At 39.9% G+C, this 17,676-nt stretch overlaps 2 protein-coding genes across 2 annotated transcripts in view; one reads left to right on the plus strand and one right to left on the minus strand.

The window, feature by feature from the left end:
• Nucleotides 1-5,533, minus strand: part of eml2 (EMAP like 2) — a 65,712-nt gene extending 60,179 nt beyond the window's left edge. The window contains exon 1 of the mRNA XM_062060655.1: nt 4,974-5,533. Within this exon, the coding sequence (XP_061916639.1) occupies nt 4,974-5,067 (94 nt within the window). The 5' untranslated portion in view covers nt 5,068-5,533. The remainder of the gene's footprint in view (nt 1-4,973) is intronic.
• A 609-nt stretch (nt 5,534-6,142) lies between these two features.
• rhbdd1 (rhomboid domain containing 1) overlaps nt 6,143-17,676 on the plus strand; it is a 16,952-nt gene continuing 5,418 nt past the window's right edge. The window contains exons 1-3 of the mRNA XM_062060651.1: nt 6,143-6,311; nt 10,723-10,903; nt 10,981-11,260. Of these exons, the coding sequence (XP_061916635.1) occupies nt 10,751-10,903; nt 10,981-11,260 (433 nt within the window). The 5' untranslated portion in view covers nt 6,143-6,311; nt 10,723-10,750. The remainder of the gene's footprint in view (nt 6,312-10,722; nt 10,904-10,980; nt 11,261-17,676) is intronic.

Below are 17,676 nucleotides of genomic sequence, written 5' to 3' on the forward strand. Positions count from 1 at the left end.
GGTTCCAGGGAAGACAGATGGCAGATAAAGAAGGGGAGGACATGATTGATGCTCCACTCTCAGACAAAGGTGTCAAATAGCAAACACTAACGCCGTCAACCGCAGCTGTGGAAGCACTTGAACGCAACACTGCATGACCACGTCAACGTCGGCTCGCACATAGCATGTGCTCTCGTAGCTTGTTTGATAGGCACATGCACCATCTTGGACAACGCACCGACTCCCGTGAAGCCTTGCTCCCTCACCACCTGCCCCTCAATATGTCCCTCACACATAGTGGGCATTGAATGCAACATTTCAACCATTCTCTAACCTGATTCAACAACGGAACACACAAAATACGTGCAAGAGTTAAAGCCCTACTTAAGAACTTTCAGTTTTGGGTCGATTTTGGCGGCGCCAGTGGACCAAAGATGTAGTGATTTGCCTAAAGCGGGGGTCGGCAACCCAAAACGTTGAAAGAGCCACATTGGACCAAAAATACAAAAAACTAATCTGTCTGGAGCCGCAAAAAATGAAAAGCCGTATATAAGTCTTATAATGAAGTCAACACATGACGTAAGTGTCTATATTAGTCTATTATCAAAATGACTATGTGTCGCAGGCTGAAGCAAATCTTCGTTGACAAGAAATTTTTAAATTTTATATTAATTCTACACATTTTTACATCATTAGAAATCATTAGTAAATCAGAGGCTACTTAGAAGGTGAGATAACTCCTGGAAATTACTGTCTTTTAATGGCCAAAGGTATAGATTTGTGTCCAAGTTAAAGGAAACGGCAGGCTGTCTTCTTTTAATAGATTCATTACAATCTTTGGCAAGCTAGGTAATGTTTGCTGTGGTCTGGAACAACATGGCACACAAACAACTATCTGACATGCGGCTAATATTGCCTACAGATAATGAATACAAAACTAAATGACATACAAAGAGGATAAAAGTAAAGGATATTAAATTAGCTGAAATATACCTACAAATGAGGCATAATGATGCAATATGTACATACAGCTAACCTAAATAGCATCTTAGCATTGATTAGTTTGCAGTCATGCATTGACCACTATGTCCCACTACGGACTGGACTCTCACTATTATGTTGGATCCGCTATGGACTGGACTTTCGCTGATATGTTGGATCCACTATGCCTGGACTTTCACAATATTATGTCAGACCCACTCGACATCCATTGCTTTCGGTCTCCCCTAGAGGGGGGCGGGGGGGGGTTACCCACATGTGCGGTCCTCTCCAAGGTTCCTCATAGTCATTCACATCGACGTCCCACTGGGGTGAGTTTTTCCTTGCCCTTATGTGGGCTCTGTACCGAGGTTGTCGTTGTGGCTTGTGCATCCCTTTGAGACACTTGTGATTTAGGGCTATATAAATAAACATTGATTGCTTGATTGATTGATTGACCAAATATGCCTGATTAGCACTCCAACAAGTCAATAACATCAACAAAGCGCACCTTTGTGCATTCACGCACAGCATGAAACTTTTGGTGGACAAAATCAGACAAAGGAGTGGAAGATTTTACATGTAAACAAACTGTTGCGTCACAGTCCACACTATGATGAGTTCAAGGACCGCCGAAATTAGTAGGACAAATCGATGTTCCCAAAATCCTCTCATCACTGAAGTATACACACAAACATATTGACAGTGGGCTTTCGAATAATTGGGAAGGTTTGTGTCATGTTTGTCCTCAAACAAAAAACATACTAAAACCAAAAAAAATATTCTTCCTCCATCTTTTTCCATTTTCATCCATCCATCCATTTTCTACCGCTTATTCCCTTCGGGGTCACGGGGGGCGCTGGAGCCTATCTCAGCTACAATCGGGCGGAAGGCGGGGTACACCCTGGACAAGTCGCCACCTCATCGAAGGGCCAACACAGATAGACAGACAACATTCACACTCACATTCACACACTAGGGCCAATTTAGTGTTGCCAATCAACTTATCCCCAGGTGCATGTCTTTGGAGGTGGGAGGAAGCCGGAGTACCCGGAGGGAACCCACGCAGTCACGGGGAGAACATGCAAACTCCACACAGAAAGATCCCGAGGCCGGGATTGAACTCACGACTACTCAGGACCTTCGTATTGTGAGGCAGACGCAATAACCCCTCTCCCACCGTGCTGCCTTTCCATTTTCAAGTATTTTTAAAAAATGCTCCAGGGAGCCACTAGGCACTCCTTAGTGCCAGTAGACACTAAGGAGCCGCATGCGGCTCAAGAGCCACGAGTTGCTGACCCCCGGCCTAAGGGAAGACCACATTTCCCATGAGCGCATGTAGCGCATATAGCGTCAAACTGACACGATAATACCGTAATGATTTAGTATGACTGATCTTTCCACTGTGGTCGTGTCAGTGTGGAACTGCGAACTATCACGGTGGTGGCTATTTATTGCTACCACGCAAATTTCCAAAAGCTTACATTAGCATTATCATTTTGATTTGAGCATCGAAAGGTATTTACTAGTAAAGCAAGAACAGAGCCAAGGCAGCATCAATCGGCAATCCCTCCCCATCTTTGAGCTCACGCCAGCAAGTGAAAACCAGGGCACTGTTGATCCTGACTGTCCTTTTACCCAGGTAGCCTCCCTTTTTCTTTTTTTTTGTCTCCTCAAACAAAACTTTTCATTTCTTTGGTTCTTTCGCAGCTTCGGCCATGATAGCAGTAATTGGACGTAGGCGTTCTTCTTCTTCTTCTTTTAGTTTTCTACCGGCATATAGGCGTTCGCATTGACTTCTGTCTTTTTAACGAATGGGAAAGGGGGGAAGTGACGTACTGTATGCCTTAAAGCAAGTCAGCACATTTGTAGTTTTTTGTGTGGCAGAGTTCCTGCCATCCTCCTCAAAGTCGCCAAGTGCCAGTGAAAGTGATCCAGACCCCCTCAGGCCATTACAGAGGTGTCATTCAAAGTCCATGTGTCGTCCCAAAAGTTATGAAAATATTTTATGAAGGTTGAAAAGTTACTTAGTGCTGCTTTAAATCTACTTCACAATCAGTCAACGGCAGCGTTTCTTAACAATGGGGGAGCGCTTCCTAGAGGGCTGCCAAAACGTATGCTTTCCAGTTGTGGTCCATTTGGGTCGCAGCAGTACTCGGTTGTAATACCTTTTTTCCACCACTTGTGGCAATAATGGCAATCTCCAACAAACTGAAGAAGTCTGGAGCTAAAGTCATGGAGAAGTTTCTTAAGCGCAAAAAATACGACTAAATGACTACATTTTTGACAGTTTAGTTAATAAACATATTATTATTAATTTAGCTTATTTATTTTAGCACAACATATATGTAAATTTTTTTCATCAGTTATTTATGAGTTCCTTCTTATGCAGTATATTTGGTTAGTACTTATTTTTTTCTAATCAGCCTAACCTAAGCCCAGGGTTTATGTATTAAATAAATAATAATATTTGCGATAAACACATGCTTACTTAACATTTGACAATGTAAAAAACTGTAAGTATGTTAGATATAATTATTAAATATGACTACAATCAAAAGTAAGATAACTAATTTAGTGTTAATATTTGAGTGGGCTCCCTTTGTAGTGGAAAAGTTGGGACCTGAGGTCAAAAAGGTTAAGAACCCCTGGTCTAGAGATTAAAGCGCCACCTGTTTATAGTCACATTTTATTTATCAAGTTCATTTAGCGCTTTGCAGCAAATAAGCAGCGCTTATTCAAAGCTAGCAAGTCTCCGTTTGCTCACGCTGGGTATTTTAAGTTTATTCACTTCCTGTGTTTAAGTGTTTCTAATTGAGGAAAACTTAACAGAAAATGTAAAAAAAAAATGGATGAATAGTTTATGCAGTGATAAAGGAAAGAAAAGAAAGAAAGGGGGTTGAAATAAAATGTGAATACTAATAGCCAAAAATGAGTAATAAATACAGGAGCTTAAACCAATTCCTCCTGTTTTTGACGACTGCTGTATGATAGTAGGGATGGGCGATACGGCCTAAATTATCTGTATCGCCATATACACTATCTTGCCAAAAGTATTTGGACACCTGCCTTGACCCACATATGAACTTGAAGCTCCATCCCATCCCATTATATAATGGTGTGTGTGTGTGGTGTATGTATGATTATTTATATATATATATATATATATATATATATATATATATATATATATATATATATATATATATATATATATATACACACACATATACACAATTACACATACATATACACACGTACACACACACACGTATACATACATACATACACACACACACACACACACATATATATATATATATATATATACACACACACACATTCATATACATATATGTATATATATACACACATATATACTACATATATTTTTTTTGGGATCAATTTTTGATTTTGTTGAATCGATTAGGAATCATTACATATAAGAATCGCAAGTCATTCAAAACTCGATTTTTTCGACACCCTTACAAATTCATATAATTTATATCGTCTATATCGCGCAATTATATATAACATAGATAGGCTCCAGCGACCCCGAAAGGGACAAGCGGTAGAAAATGGATGGATACACACATGATTATTTGGGCCTTAACAATTTAATTCAAATACTTCCAACAACAACTCCAGGAAAAAAACAGCGATGTCAATCAATAAGTGAAGTTTTTTTTCAAATACTATTACAATGAAATATGATGAATACCATTTGCAGGCTCATGCATCGTGTCATGTGACGCCACTGGCTACAAATTTGACATCCGAATCAACATAAATTAGTCAACATCTGCATTTAGGATCATCAAAAATATGACTTTCAAGGATAATTTACATATGATATAATTGAAGTGTCGTTCAGTGAGTATTTATGTTTCAGGAGACATTTATTTCCGGTCTCCACAATAATGGCATGGCAGGTATCTCCATAGAAAATAGGCCCAAGCTGTTTTTTAGTGAGACAAATTTGGACGTTTGAGGTGCATGTTGATGTGTCCACTCACCGGTGGTGTTGTTGCAGTACTGCAGCAGCAGGTTGGTGCTGTCGTACAAGCTTCCACACGACGACATCATCCTCTCAGACTCTCTCCTATCCATCTCTCTTCTATCCACCCTTGCCTTTCTTCCACCCTCCTCCGTCACCCCACTGTTGTCCTCCCCACGCTGACCAACACTTCGCACCTTCACCTGCTCGCTACTTCAAGTTACACTGCCAAGACCAGATACACTTCCGCTCTGCCCTTTCAAAGTACTTCCACTCGATGTACACATAAATGCTTGTAGGCAAACAAAGGCAGCTTGATGCCATCAAATAATGCGTTTAAATCGAGACTATTCGCAATAAAAAAAAACGCTTCCATGCACTTGACTTTAAACACTATGAATCCCAATCCGTCGATAACAAAAGCACGTACTTTGTTTTGAAAAGCGAGCAATTTCTTGGGTGCTTCCGCCCACTTGATTAGTCATCCATCTGCCTCGCGTACAGTTGTTTCCATGGCAACAAGCGTCCAAGTCTGTCCAGGCTCATGTTAACGGCGAGGTAAATAGTGACCATTGGCGGGTCTTTTTTTCCCCAAAGACACACACCGGAAGTGCTGGGGTCGCCTTTCTCACCTGGTGTGATGGAAAGTCAAGTCGAATGATGTCACCAGTGAATAATTCACACGTGTTTCGGGTTTAGTAATTGACGCCCAGGGCTCCTGTGACAAAGTGAGACATTTAAACGACCTTTTAAAGCGTATCGTCACAACTTAAAATTAATTCAACCAAACTGTTCTTTTTTTTTTTTTTTTAAATATATAATAATAAGAAGACAATGCATGACTATTTGGAATTCATAATGGCACTTTAAAGTAATTTAATTGAGTAATTTAGATATTGTAGTTTTAACACGGTTTAATCTCACTAAACTAAGGCTGCATCTCTCCACGGTGACCACTGGGGGACAGCAAAACGTCACAAAATACTTTATCTTCCCAAAATTGCCAACTACCGTCGTATTATTATGTTATTATTACCATTAATTACAAAACCTGTGACAATTCGGACGTTTTATAAGAGAAAACTACAATGAAAATATCAATTGTCGTGAGCCTCACATACGATACTTCCTGGTATAGCTGCGCATGCGCACGGTGACGTAATTTGTTTCCTTCACGTGACTGCCATAACGCTTCCGGTTGTGAAAAAATATATAAACGTTCAAACTGAACTGACGTGTCGCTTTCAACTTTCAGTTTCACTTTCACGTCATTAGTGAAGAATTTCAGACCCCTTCGAAGTTACATTTTCCCCTGGCATTAGTCGAAGAAGCAGGACGTTTAATTGCTTTCTCAGCGGTAAGTAAGTTTACGTACAGTCTGTAACATTAACATTATTTTAGAGGAAATGAGTTCACGCTTTTCGTTGTTCGATGGTCAAATAACACAGACAATAGTACGTTTAAATAATACAGTTATAAAAGTAAGCTTCATGGCTGCAAACAGCAGTACATTATTATTTAGCATGTTATTATTCAAAATGTTACTTGCTGAAACAAGATGTTCGGCATGTGTGAAATTTTACAAAAAAATAATTGATTTCCATAAAACGAGTATTATCAGACAAGTTTTCTAAATATGATTACAGTGATCTAAGTATCATATTCCTGTGATAAATATTAAGAAAGTTATGGACTTTTAAAACCAGTGAACATTTGACTAATTGTGGTCAACGTCTTCATTTCAAAGACAACAGGGCTCAATAATTCAGCTGTGAATTTTTTGTTATAAATGTCCACAAAGTTTCTTAATATTTACCCCATTAGCAAAAAAAGGTTGGTATTGTCACGCCAAATTTCTTCCCTCTACAAAAACCTTCCCTCCCCCATTTACTTCCGCGTCCAATAAAATCACAAAGTTGCCGGGGGTCCTTAACCTGCACGCGACTTTCCTGTTTCCCGCCTGTACAAAAAAAAAACAATAATCGATTTCTTCAGATTCCAGCAGCTGTCAAAGACGAAGTATCCTTCCAGCGACGGGCAGTCAAAGCCGAAGTGCTATCGATCGCTGTCAATGACGTAAGAGGAAACATGACCACGGAAGTAAATGGGGGAGGGAAAGTATTTGTAGAGGGAAGAAATTTGGAACAGGAACGCTGATGGGTCGCCACAAGGTGAAAGATGGGGGAAAAAGGTAAAACGCTGGGGAAGGATGAGTAAAAAAATACAATCTAGAGGGGCCCAGTCTGGAGTGGGAAAAAACCTCCATAGCAAAGCACATATACATATTACAACATACATCTCGAGATAAATAGCAACAGAGGGAAGGGAGTGCGGGGTCACGGTGGTTGGCCGCAGCTCTCAGGCACTGAGCATCCTTTCATCACCCTTATGGGATTTGCGTCAAGGGCGTTGGATTGGGGGTGGGGGGGGTATGTATGTGTGTGGCGTATATTTTTGTGGATGCATGTTTGTGTGTAAGCCTGCAGTGTGTCTCTGTTCCGCGGCCTTGATGTCGTGCAGTCGCTAGTCCAAAGTCAACAACAACAGGTGTGTATCCATGAGGGACAAGAAGGGAGTTTGTTGTGTCTTCGCTGCACTGTCCTTCAGGAGAGTCTCGAAGCCAGGGAAACAATCCAAGTTAGAATGTTTTGTATAAAAGTGAAAATAAAATTTGCTTTTCACTCTTAATTGTCTAAGACTGGTCCTCAAACCTCTCGGGGCAGACAGTCCGATGTGATCCAAAATCACAAGTGTCCACAGTTCTGCCCGCATCCTCCAATCATCTGTGGCAGCTTTGGGGTACTTTGAAGACTGCCAGCAACTTCCAATTTGTCGACAAACCAGAGCAACGCTTACTCGAATCAGCAGATGTCCTGTTGTCATTATTCCGAATAGGTAGATATCTTCACGTCCTCGACAGAAAAGGGTCGCCAGGCACGCGGCACTCCTTCTTCTCCCAAGAGTCCGTCGTGTGTCCAGCAACAACCTCTCCGTCATGACAAGCAGGTTCCCCCAAACCCAAGATCTTGTCAATTTTGTTGAGGCCAGTTAAATACTTCCAATGTTGATTTGGAGAGCAGTGCAAAAAGAGGCAACAAAAAAGTTAAGACAAGACAAAGAAGCAAGCGGGAGAGGAAAGTGGAGCGTCCACCCTCGATGAGTGCCAGAGAGAAATAATGTGCCGATGTTGAGTGTCTGTGTTGTCTAGAGCTCAGCGGTATAACCATGTTATACTCTTCCATATCAGTAGGTAGCAGCAGGTAGCTAATGTCGTAGATGTAGATGTCGGGAACATGGTTTGTCGTGATCACAATATGCAGATGACAGCGGGAGGCACAGTGCAGGTAAAAAGGTATCTAATGCTTAGATAGATAGATAGATAGATAGATAGATAGATAGATAGATAGATAGATAGATAGATAGATAGATAGATAGATAGATAGATAGATGGATAGTACTTTATTGATTCCTTCAGGAGAGTTCCCTCAGGAAAATTTTAAACTTAAACCAAAGGCGAGTGCCCCTAAGAAAAGGCATTGAAGCTTAGGGAAAGCTATGCAAAACGAAACTAAAGTTTAAACAATTCTGGACGACAGCAAAGACTTACAGCGTGTGGAGCAGAGACGGCGTCCACAAAGTACATCCGAACATGACATGACAATCAACAATGTCCCCGCAAAGAAGGATAGCGTCCGCACAACTTAAATAGTCTTGATTGCTAAAAACAAAGCAGGCGCGGGGAATAGTGCTCAAAGGAAGACGTGAAACTGCAACAGGAAAATACCAACAAAACAGGAAAATTTAAAACTTAAACCAAAGGCGAGTGCTAGGGATGTCCGATAATGGCTTTTTGCCGATATCCGATATTCAGATATTGTCCAACTCTTTAATTACCGATACCAATATCAACCGATACCGATATATACAGTCGTGGAATTAACACATTAATATGCCTAATTTGGACAACCAGGTATGGTGAAGATAAGGTTGTTTTTTTTAAAAATAAAATAAAATAATATAAATAAATTAAAAACATTTTCTTGAATACAAAAGAAAGTAAAACAATATAAAAACAGTTACATAGAAACTAGTAATTAATGAAAATGAGTAAAATGAACTGTTAAAGGTTAGTACTATTAGTGGACCAGCAGCACGCACAATCATGTGTGCTTACGGACTGTATCCCTTGCAGACTGTATGGATATATGTTGATATATAATGTAGGAACCAGAATATTAATAACAGAAATAAACAACCCTTTTGTGTGAATGAGTGTAAATGGGGGAGGGAGTTTTTTGGGTTGGTGCACTAATTGTAAGTGTATCTTGTGTTTTTTATGTTGATTTAATAAAAAATAAAATAAAAATAAAAACGATACCGATAATAAAAAAAACAATACCGATAATAATTTTAAAGCATTTATCGGCCGATAATATCGGCAGGCCGATATTATCGGACATCTCTAGCGAGTGCCCCTAAGAAAAGGCATTGAAGCTTAAGGAAGGCTATGCAAAACGAAACTAAAGTTTAAACAATTCTGGACGACAGCAAAGACTTACAGCATGTGGAGCAGAGATGGCGTCCACAAAGTACATCAGAACATGACAATCAACAATGTCAACGCAAAGAAGGATAGCGTCCGCACAACTTAAATAGTCTTGATTGCTAAAAACAAAGCAGGTGCGGGGAATAGCGCTCAAAGGAAGACGTGAAACTGCAACAGGAAAATACCAACAAAACAGGAAAATTTAAAACTTAAACCAAAGGCGAGTGCCCCTAAGAAAAGGCATTGAAGCTAAGGAAAGGCTATGCAAAACGAAACTAAAGTTTAAACAATTCTGGACGACAGCAAAGACTTACAGCGTGTGGAGCAGAGATGGCGTCCACAAAGTACATCCGAACATGACATGACAATCAACAATGTCCCCGCAAAGAAGGATAGCGTCCGCACAACTTAAATAGTCTTGATTGCTAAAAACAAAGCAGGTTCAGGGAATAGCGCTCAAAGGAAGACGTGAAACTGCAACAGGAAAATACCAACAAAACAGGAAAATTTAAAACTTAAACCAAAGGCGAGTGCCCCTAAGAAAAGGCATTGAAGCTTAGGGAAGGCTATTCAAAACAAAACTAAAGTTTAAACAATTCTGGACGACAGCAAAGACTTACAGCGTGTGGAGCAGAGATGGCGTCCACAAAGTACATTTGAACATGACATGACAATCAACAATGTCCCCGCAAAGAAGGATAGCGTCCGCACAACTTAAATAGTCTTGATTGCTAAAAACAAAGCAGGTGCGGGGAATAGCGCTCAAAGGAAGACGTGAAACTGCAACAGGAAAATACCAACAAAACAGGACAAGACACCAAAATAGGAGCGCAAGACAAGAACTAAAACTATGCGCACGGGAAAACAGCAAAAAACTCAAAATAAGTCACGGCGTGATGTGACAGGTCGTGACAGTACACCTACTTTGAGACAAGAGCTATAGTGATGCATGCTCGGTTATGGTTTAAATTCATATCCAACAATTGCGACGACGACTTTTTATTGTCTACTGAATTCATTTTTTAATGATTTCTGCTAGTGGCGTGCCTCCGGATTTTTTCAATGAAAAAAATGCGCCTTGGCTCAAAAAAGGTTGAAAAACACTGGATTAAATGAATAATTATAATTAGCGTTAGCGAAATTAGCGGCGAATACACACACACCTCCATGTATCACTGAGGAGAGATCAGGAATGATTGACATTGTGTGTTCTTGTTCAAAGCCAAGTTTCCTGCTGGGTGCTCATCAACATGCGTGGCCGTCAGAGACGTTTCCAGCTGGGCCTGCTGCTCCTGGCCTCCCAGCTGTACCAGGCGGGCTTGAACAACATCCCCCCCGCCACCCTGGCTGTCCTGGGCCTCAACGTATACCTGTTCCTGTTCCCGGCGGCGCCGCTGATGGAGGTACGGGAGACCTGTTCCAGTTTCAGGCACTAATACACATGTCGCACTCTCACGCCGCGACTCTTGACCCCTCCTAGACTTGTGTTAGCGTCCAGGAGACGTACCGGTTGAGAGACTGGCGGCGCCTGCTTTTGTCGCCCGTGCACCACGCCGACGACCTGCACCTGTACTTCAACATGGTGTCCTTCCTCGTCAAAGGCATCCGGCTGGAGCGGCGGCTGGGCAGCGCCTGGTTCTTCTACATGGTGTCCGTCTTCTCCCTGCTCGTAGGAGTGGTCTACCTGGGACTGGAGGCGGCGCTCACCGAGCTGACACAAGACCAGTCGCACAGCATGGACTGTGTCGTCGGCTTCTCAGGTCACACGTCTAAGAAATGCAGTGAATACGCGGGTGGTTACGTCGTGAGAGAAATGGAAAAACACTTTAAAATATCCTGTTTTTGACACCCTTTAGTCCAGGGTTTTTTTAACCTTTGTGACCTCAGGGCCCAACTTTTCCACTACAAAAGGGCCCGGGGTCCACTCATATATTAACACTGAATTAGTCATCTTACTCTTGATTTAAATTACACTACCGTTCAAAAGTTTGGGGTCACATTGAAATGTCCTTATTTTTGAAGGAAAAGCACTGTACTTTTCAATGAAGATAACTTTAAACCAGTCTTAACTTTAAAGAAATACACTCTATACATTGCTAATGTGGTAAATGACTATTCTAGCTGCAAATGTCTGGTTTTTGGTGCACTATCTACATAGGTGTATAGAGGCCCATTTCCAGCAACTATCACTCCAGTGTTCTAATGGTACAATGTGTTTGCTCATTGGCTCAGAAGGCTAATTGATGATTAGAAAACCCTTGTGCAATCATGTTCACACACCTGAAAACAGTTTAGCTCGTTACAGAAGCTACAAAACTGACCTTCCTTTGAGCAGATTGAGTTTCTGGAGCATCACATTTGTGGGGTCAATTAAACGCTCAAAATGGCCAGAAAAAGAGAACTTTCATCTGAAACTCGACAGTCTATTCTTGTTCTTAGAAATGAAGCCTATTCCACAAAATTGTTTGGGTGACCCCAAACTTTTGAACGGTAGTGTATATTCAATAACTATATCTAACCTACTTGAAATATACAACCTTGTCAAATGATATGACAGCATGTGGTAAACACAAAGATTATTATCAAGGCTTAGGTCAGACTGATTACAAAAGTAATTACCGTATTTTTCGGACTATAAGTCGCAGTTTTTTTCATAGTTTGGCCGGGGGTGCGACTTATACTCAGGAGCGACTTATGTGTGAAATTATTAACACATTACCGTAAAATATCAAATAATATTATTTAGCTCATTCACGTAAGAGACTAGACGTATAAGATTTCATGGGATTTAGCGATTAGGAGAGACAGATTGTTTGGTAAACGTATAGCATGTTCTATATGTTATAGTTATTTGAATGACTCTTACCATAATATGTTACGTTAACATACCAGGCACCTTCTCAGTTGGTTATTTATGCCTCATTGTCATGACTTGGTCCTTGGGTTTTGTTTCTCCGGAAGGCAACGGAAAATTGGCGCGAGCAAGGCGTGAATTTAAATACATGATTTATTTCAACACTAACAAACTACAAAAGAGGAAGCAAACAAAAGGCGTGCACAATGGTGGAAGTTCAAAACTTGGCTATGAAAACGAAACTTGCACAAAGGCAGAAACTATGAACAATGAAACAAAAACACTAACTGTGGCATTAATAAACAAAAACTTACTTGGCATGAGAAAAAGCATGAAAAAGAGCAGCGTAGATCATCAGCATGAGGATGAACAGAGTGGCAGGAGTGTGTCAAGAGTGATGTCGCCAGGCCGACTGCCTGGCAACAATGGCCTTAAATACTAGTGACATGATTAGTGAAAACGTGAGACAGGTGCCTGACATGAGGATGTGAACCAGGTGAAACTAATGGTTACTATGGTGACAAAGCAAGGGAGTGAAGACAAGAACTAAAAAGTGTCCGAAAACCAAGCAAAACAAAAACATGATCAACACAGACATGACACTCATATAACGTACACTTATTCAGCCTGTTGTTCACTATTCTTTATTTATTTTAAGTTGCCTTTCAAATGTCTATTCTTGGTGTTGGCTTTTATCAAATACATTTCCCCCAAAAATGCGACTTATACTCCAGTGCGACTTATATACAGTATATATACACTACCGTTCAAAAGTTTGGGGTCACCCAAACAATTTTGTGGAATAGCCTTCATTTGTAAGAACAAGAATAGACTGTCGAGTTTCAGATGAAAGTTCTCTTTTTCTGGCCATTTTGAGCGTTTAATTGACCCCACAAATGTGATGCTCCAGAAACTCAATCTGCTCAAAGGAAGGTCAGTTTTGTAGCTTCTGTAACGAGCTAAACTGTTTTCAGATGTGTGAACATGATTGCACAAGGGTTTTCTAATAATCAATTAGCCTTCTGAGCCAATGAGCAAACACATTGTACCATTACAACACAGGAGTGATAGTTGCTGGAAATGGGCCTCTATACACCTATGTAGATATTGCACCAAAAACCAGACATTTGCAGCTAGAATAGTCATTTACCACATTAGCAATGTATAGAGTGTATTTCTTTAAAGTTAAGACTAGTTTAAAGTTATCTTAATTGAAAAGTACAGTGCTTTTCCTTCAAAAATAAGGACATTTCAATGTGACCCCAAACCTTTGAACGGTAGTGTATGTTTTTTTCCTTCTTTATTATGCATTTTCGGCCGGTGCGACTTATACTCCGAAGCGACTTATACTCCGAAAAATACGTTACTAATCAAATATACTGCAAAAAGGACTCATTAAGAACTGATGAAAATGACATTTTCATACAACTACGCAGTGCTAAAATAATTTAAAGACTACATTTAAAATATTTTTCTTGAATAAACAGCCAATAAAAATAAAGTACAAATGAAAACACAGTTTTAACACTTTAGTCATAATTTTTGCGCTTCAGAAACTTCTCTATGACTTTCGTGCCAGACTTCTTCTGTTTGTTTGATATTGTCATTACTGCCACAAGTGGTGGAAAAGTGTATTACAACTGAGTACCGCAGCGGCCCATAAGTGCCACAGCTGAGAAACATATATTTTTTGGCGGCCCAACAATGGGCAAGAAACACTGCTGTCGTCCTTTGATATGACACAAGTATCAAACACATTTTAGTACTGTACCGTACTTACACAACATGCAGTAACCTACTCAGTGGCCTAGTGTCTGCCCTGAGATCGGTAGGTTGTGAGTTCAAACCCCGGCCGAGTCATACCAAAGACTATAAAAATGGCACCCATTACCTCCCTGCTTGGCACTCAGCATCAAGGGTTGGAATTGGGGGTTAAATCACCAAAAATATTCCCGGGCACGGCCACCGCTGCTGCCCACTGCTCCCCTCACCTCCCAGGGGGTGATCAAGGGTGATGGCAAATGCAGAGAATCATTTGGCCACACCTAGTGTGTGTGTGACAATCATTGGTACTTTAACTTTAACCTCTGTTTGGCATGCAGATAGTGCCATCGAACCACTTCCTATTTAGTTTACCAATAAAAACAGCCAATTATTCACACTTTAAAGCAGAGAAATAGGCAAATAGGCAAGGACCTACTGTACATGAAAGCTACATGCTAACACTACTCTGATGTCGCTTCCATAGATAAAGTTTTAACGACCACTTTATGGCGACCTTGTAGGGGTGTAACGATTAATCATTTTATTAATCTATTCCTGAGATTCAGCTACTTCAATCTGCATGTTGGTTTTACGGAAGATAAGTATTGAGCCAACATTGTTTTAAAAGACAATTGATAGGTTTTATCGATACTAGAAAAAAAACCATTGAATTTAAGAACGGCAGACTTTATATGAAGTTTTAACACCTTCTAATCATTAGGATATTAAAAGCTACTTAAGTCTGTCTGCGCGACGCCATCAGTCATCAAAAAAAAAATGGCGGATAGCTACGGTGGCCGAGAAAGGTCCCAAGAAACACAGCTAAACACAGATAAAACTTTAAGCCACAAAGGACACAACGGAAGTGACAGCTGAGCAAGTTATGGCGATCAACCAGGTGTAGCTGAGGTGGAAGGTTATAAACGGTCGAACGTACATAGTATAATAGTATTAAGAAAAAGTAAACCAAGTTGTTTATGAGTGATAAAGTAGTCACACTTCACTTTTCCAATTTCGTTTATTATATTGTTTTCAACTTTCCGTCGCAGGAAGTCGGTCTGTCGCTGAAACTTGTCCTCTGTCACTTCCGTTACGTCTTTATATTGTCCTGTTTTGGCTCATAGTTGTTGTGTTGTGGCTTTATGTCAGCGTTTCTCAAAGTGTGGGGCGCGCCCCACTGGTGGGGAATAGAGACATGACAGGTGGGGCGCGAGGAACGGGAGGAAATTTCACTTTGATTTTTTTTATTTTTTTATTATTATATTCTTTGATTTTTTTTTTTACTATGCTTTCATTTTCTATACACACTGGAAATCACTTTGTGATTCTGTCTGTGAAATCCGCTATATAGATAAATGTAAATTACTTATTTTTCCTGTATGCTTTACATTTCTAGGTAGGAGCGAAAGTTTGACAGACAGCATCAGTAACTAATGGGGGCGGGGCTAAGCGGAAGCTTTGTGAATGGCGAGTCACTGTGCGAGGATTTGCTCTTTTGCAAATACATAAAAAATAGAGCCACTGCTGATGAGCTGTTCAAGATAATGGACAGTTTCCTCAAAGAACACGACCTTAAATGGGAAAACTGTGTGGGCTTTTGCTCTGATGGCGCGCATGGCAAAGTCAAGAAACGGGCTGCAGGCTCTAATAAAGAGGGTTGCGCCAAATGCGCATTGGACACAATGTGTCATTCACCGGGAAACACTCGCGTCAAGGCAGCTCAGCCCCGAATTCAATGAGGTTTTAACAGTGGCAGTGTCAAGCCTGCAACCCCGATTTGAAAAGCTGTGCAGTGCAAAACAGGCTCATTGCAGCCACTAATGCTGGAGTACTGTAAAACTCATGTTCACTTGCCCTGTCCTCCTTTTTTTGGCAAAGATTGCAAAGTGGCACTTTTATTTTCATTTATTATTGAACTTGATGCAAGTTATTTGATTTATTATTGAACTTGATGCAAGTTATAACACTTTTATTTGATTTATTATTGAACTTGATGCAAGTTATAACACTTTTTTTGATTTATTATTGAACTTGATGCAAGTTATAACACTTTTATTTGACTTATTATTGAACTTGATGCAAGTTATAACACTTTTTGATTTATTATTGAACTTGATGCAAGTTATAACACTTTTTGATTTATTATTGAACTTGATGCAAGTTATAACACTTTTGTTTTATTTATTATTGAACTTGGACGGCGTGGCGAAGTTGGTAGAGTGGCTGTGCCAGCGATCGGAGTGTTGCTGGTTACTGGGGTTCAATTCCCACCTTCTACCTTCCTAGTCACGTCCGTTGTGTCCTTGGGCAAGACACTTCACCCTTTGCCTCTGATGGCTGCTGGTTAGCGCCTTGCATGGCAGCTCCCGCCATCTGTGTGTGAATGTGTGTGTGAATGGGTAAATGTGGAAATACTGTCAAAGCGCTTTGTGAGTACCTTGAAGGTAGAAAAGCGCTATACAAGTATAACCCATTTATCATTTATATTTATAACTTGATGCAAGTTATAACACTTTTGTTTTATTTATTATTGAACTTGATGCAAGTTATAACACTTTTATTTGATTTATTATTGAACTTGATGCAAGTTATAACACTTTTTTTGATTTATTATTGAACTTGATGCAAGTTATAACACTTTTGTTTTATTTATTATTGAATTGATGCAAGTTATTTTATTTGATATTGAACTTGATGCAAGTTATACCACAGCTGCACAGTTATTTTATTTATTATTGAACTTGATTTTATTTTATGTTATTGAGTTTGAATGTATAAAACTTGATGTTACTTGATGTTCGATAAATTTGAAAATGTTAAGCTTGGCATTAGCGTTCTGTTGGGGCGATGGGGGCAGGTGGGGCTTGAAAACTCCCCCATTGTCCAAAGTGGGGGATGACAAAAAAAGTTTGAGAACCACTGCTTTATGTTGTTGTGCTGTGGCATTAGCATGTGTTTTGGCTTTTCTCTGTTTACTAAAATGGGGGTAGTAACAAATGTAGCAAGTCAAACCACTGCTCATTTAACCTGAAGAGATGTTGGTTGCACTGTATTTTCTATATTAATATTGGGTAACACTTTAGTATGGGGAACATATTCTAAGTAACAAAGACTTAATTTGGAGTTATTTGGACACTAGGGGAACATGTAAGGGTTAGGGTTACTAATAAGCAATAATTCTGAGGTTGTTGAGGGAAGACTCTTAGTTAATGGCTTACTGGCTGTATAATAAGGCCATGCGGAATAAGGCATTAATAAGTACTTAATAATGACTAAGAGTCAATATGTGACTAATTTGCATGTTAATAAGCAACTAGAGATGTCCGATAATATCGGCCGATAAATGCTTTAAAATGTAATATCGGAAATTATCGGTATCGGTTTATTTTTTTATTTTTTTATTTTTTTAATTAAATCAACATAAAAAACACAACATACACTTACAATTAGTGCACCAACCCAAAAAACCTCCCTCTCCCATTTACACTCATTCACACAAAAGGGTTGTTTCTTTCTGTTATTGATATTCTGGTTCCTACATTATATATCAATATATAT

Source organism: Entelurus aequoreus, linkage group LG10, assembly GCF_033978785.1.
Source record: "Entelurus aequoreus isolate RoL-2023_Sb linkage group LG10, RoL_Eaeq_v1.1, whole genome shotgun sequence".
Lineage (NCBI taxonomy): Eukaryota > Metazoa > Chordata > Actinopteri > Syngnathiformes > Syngnathidae > Entelurus > Entelurus aequoreus.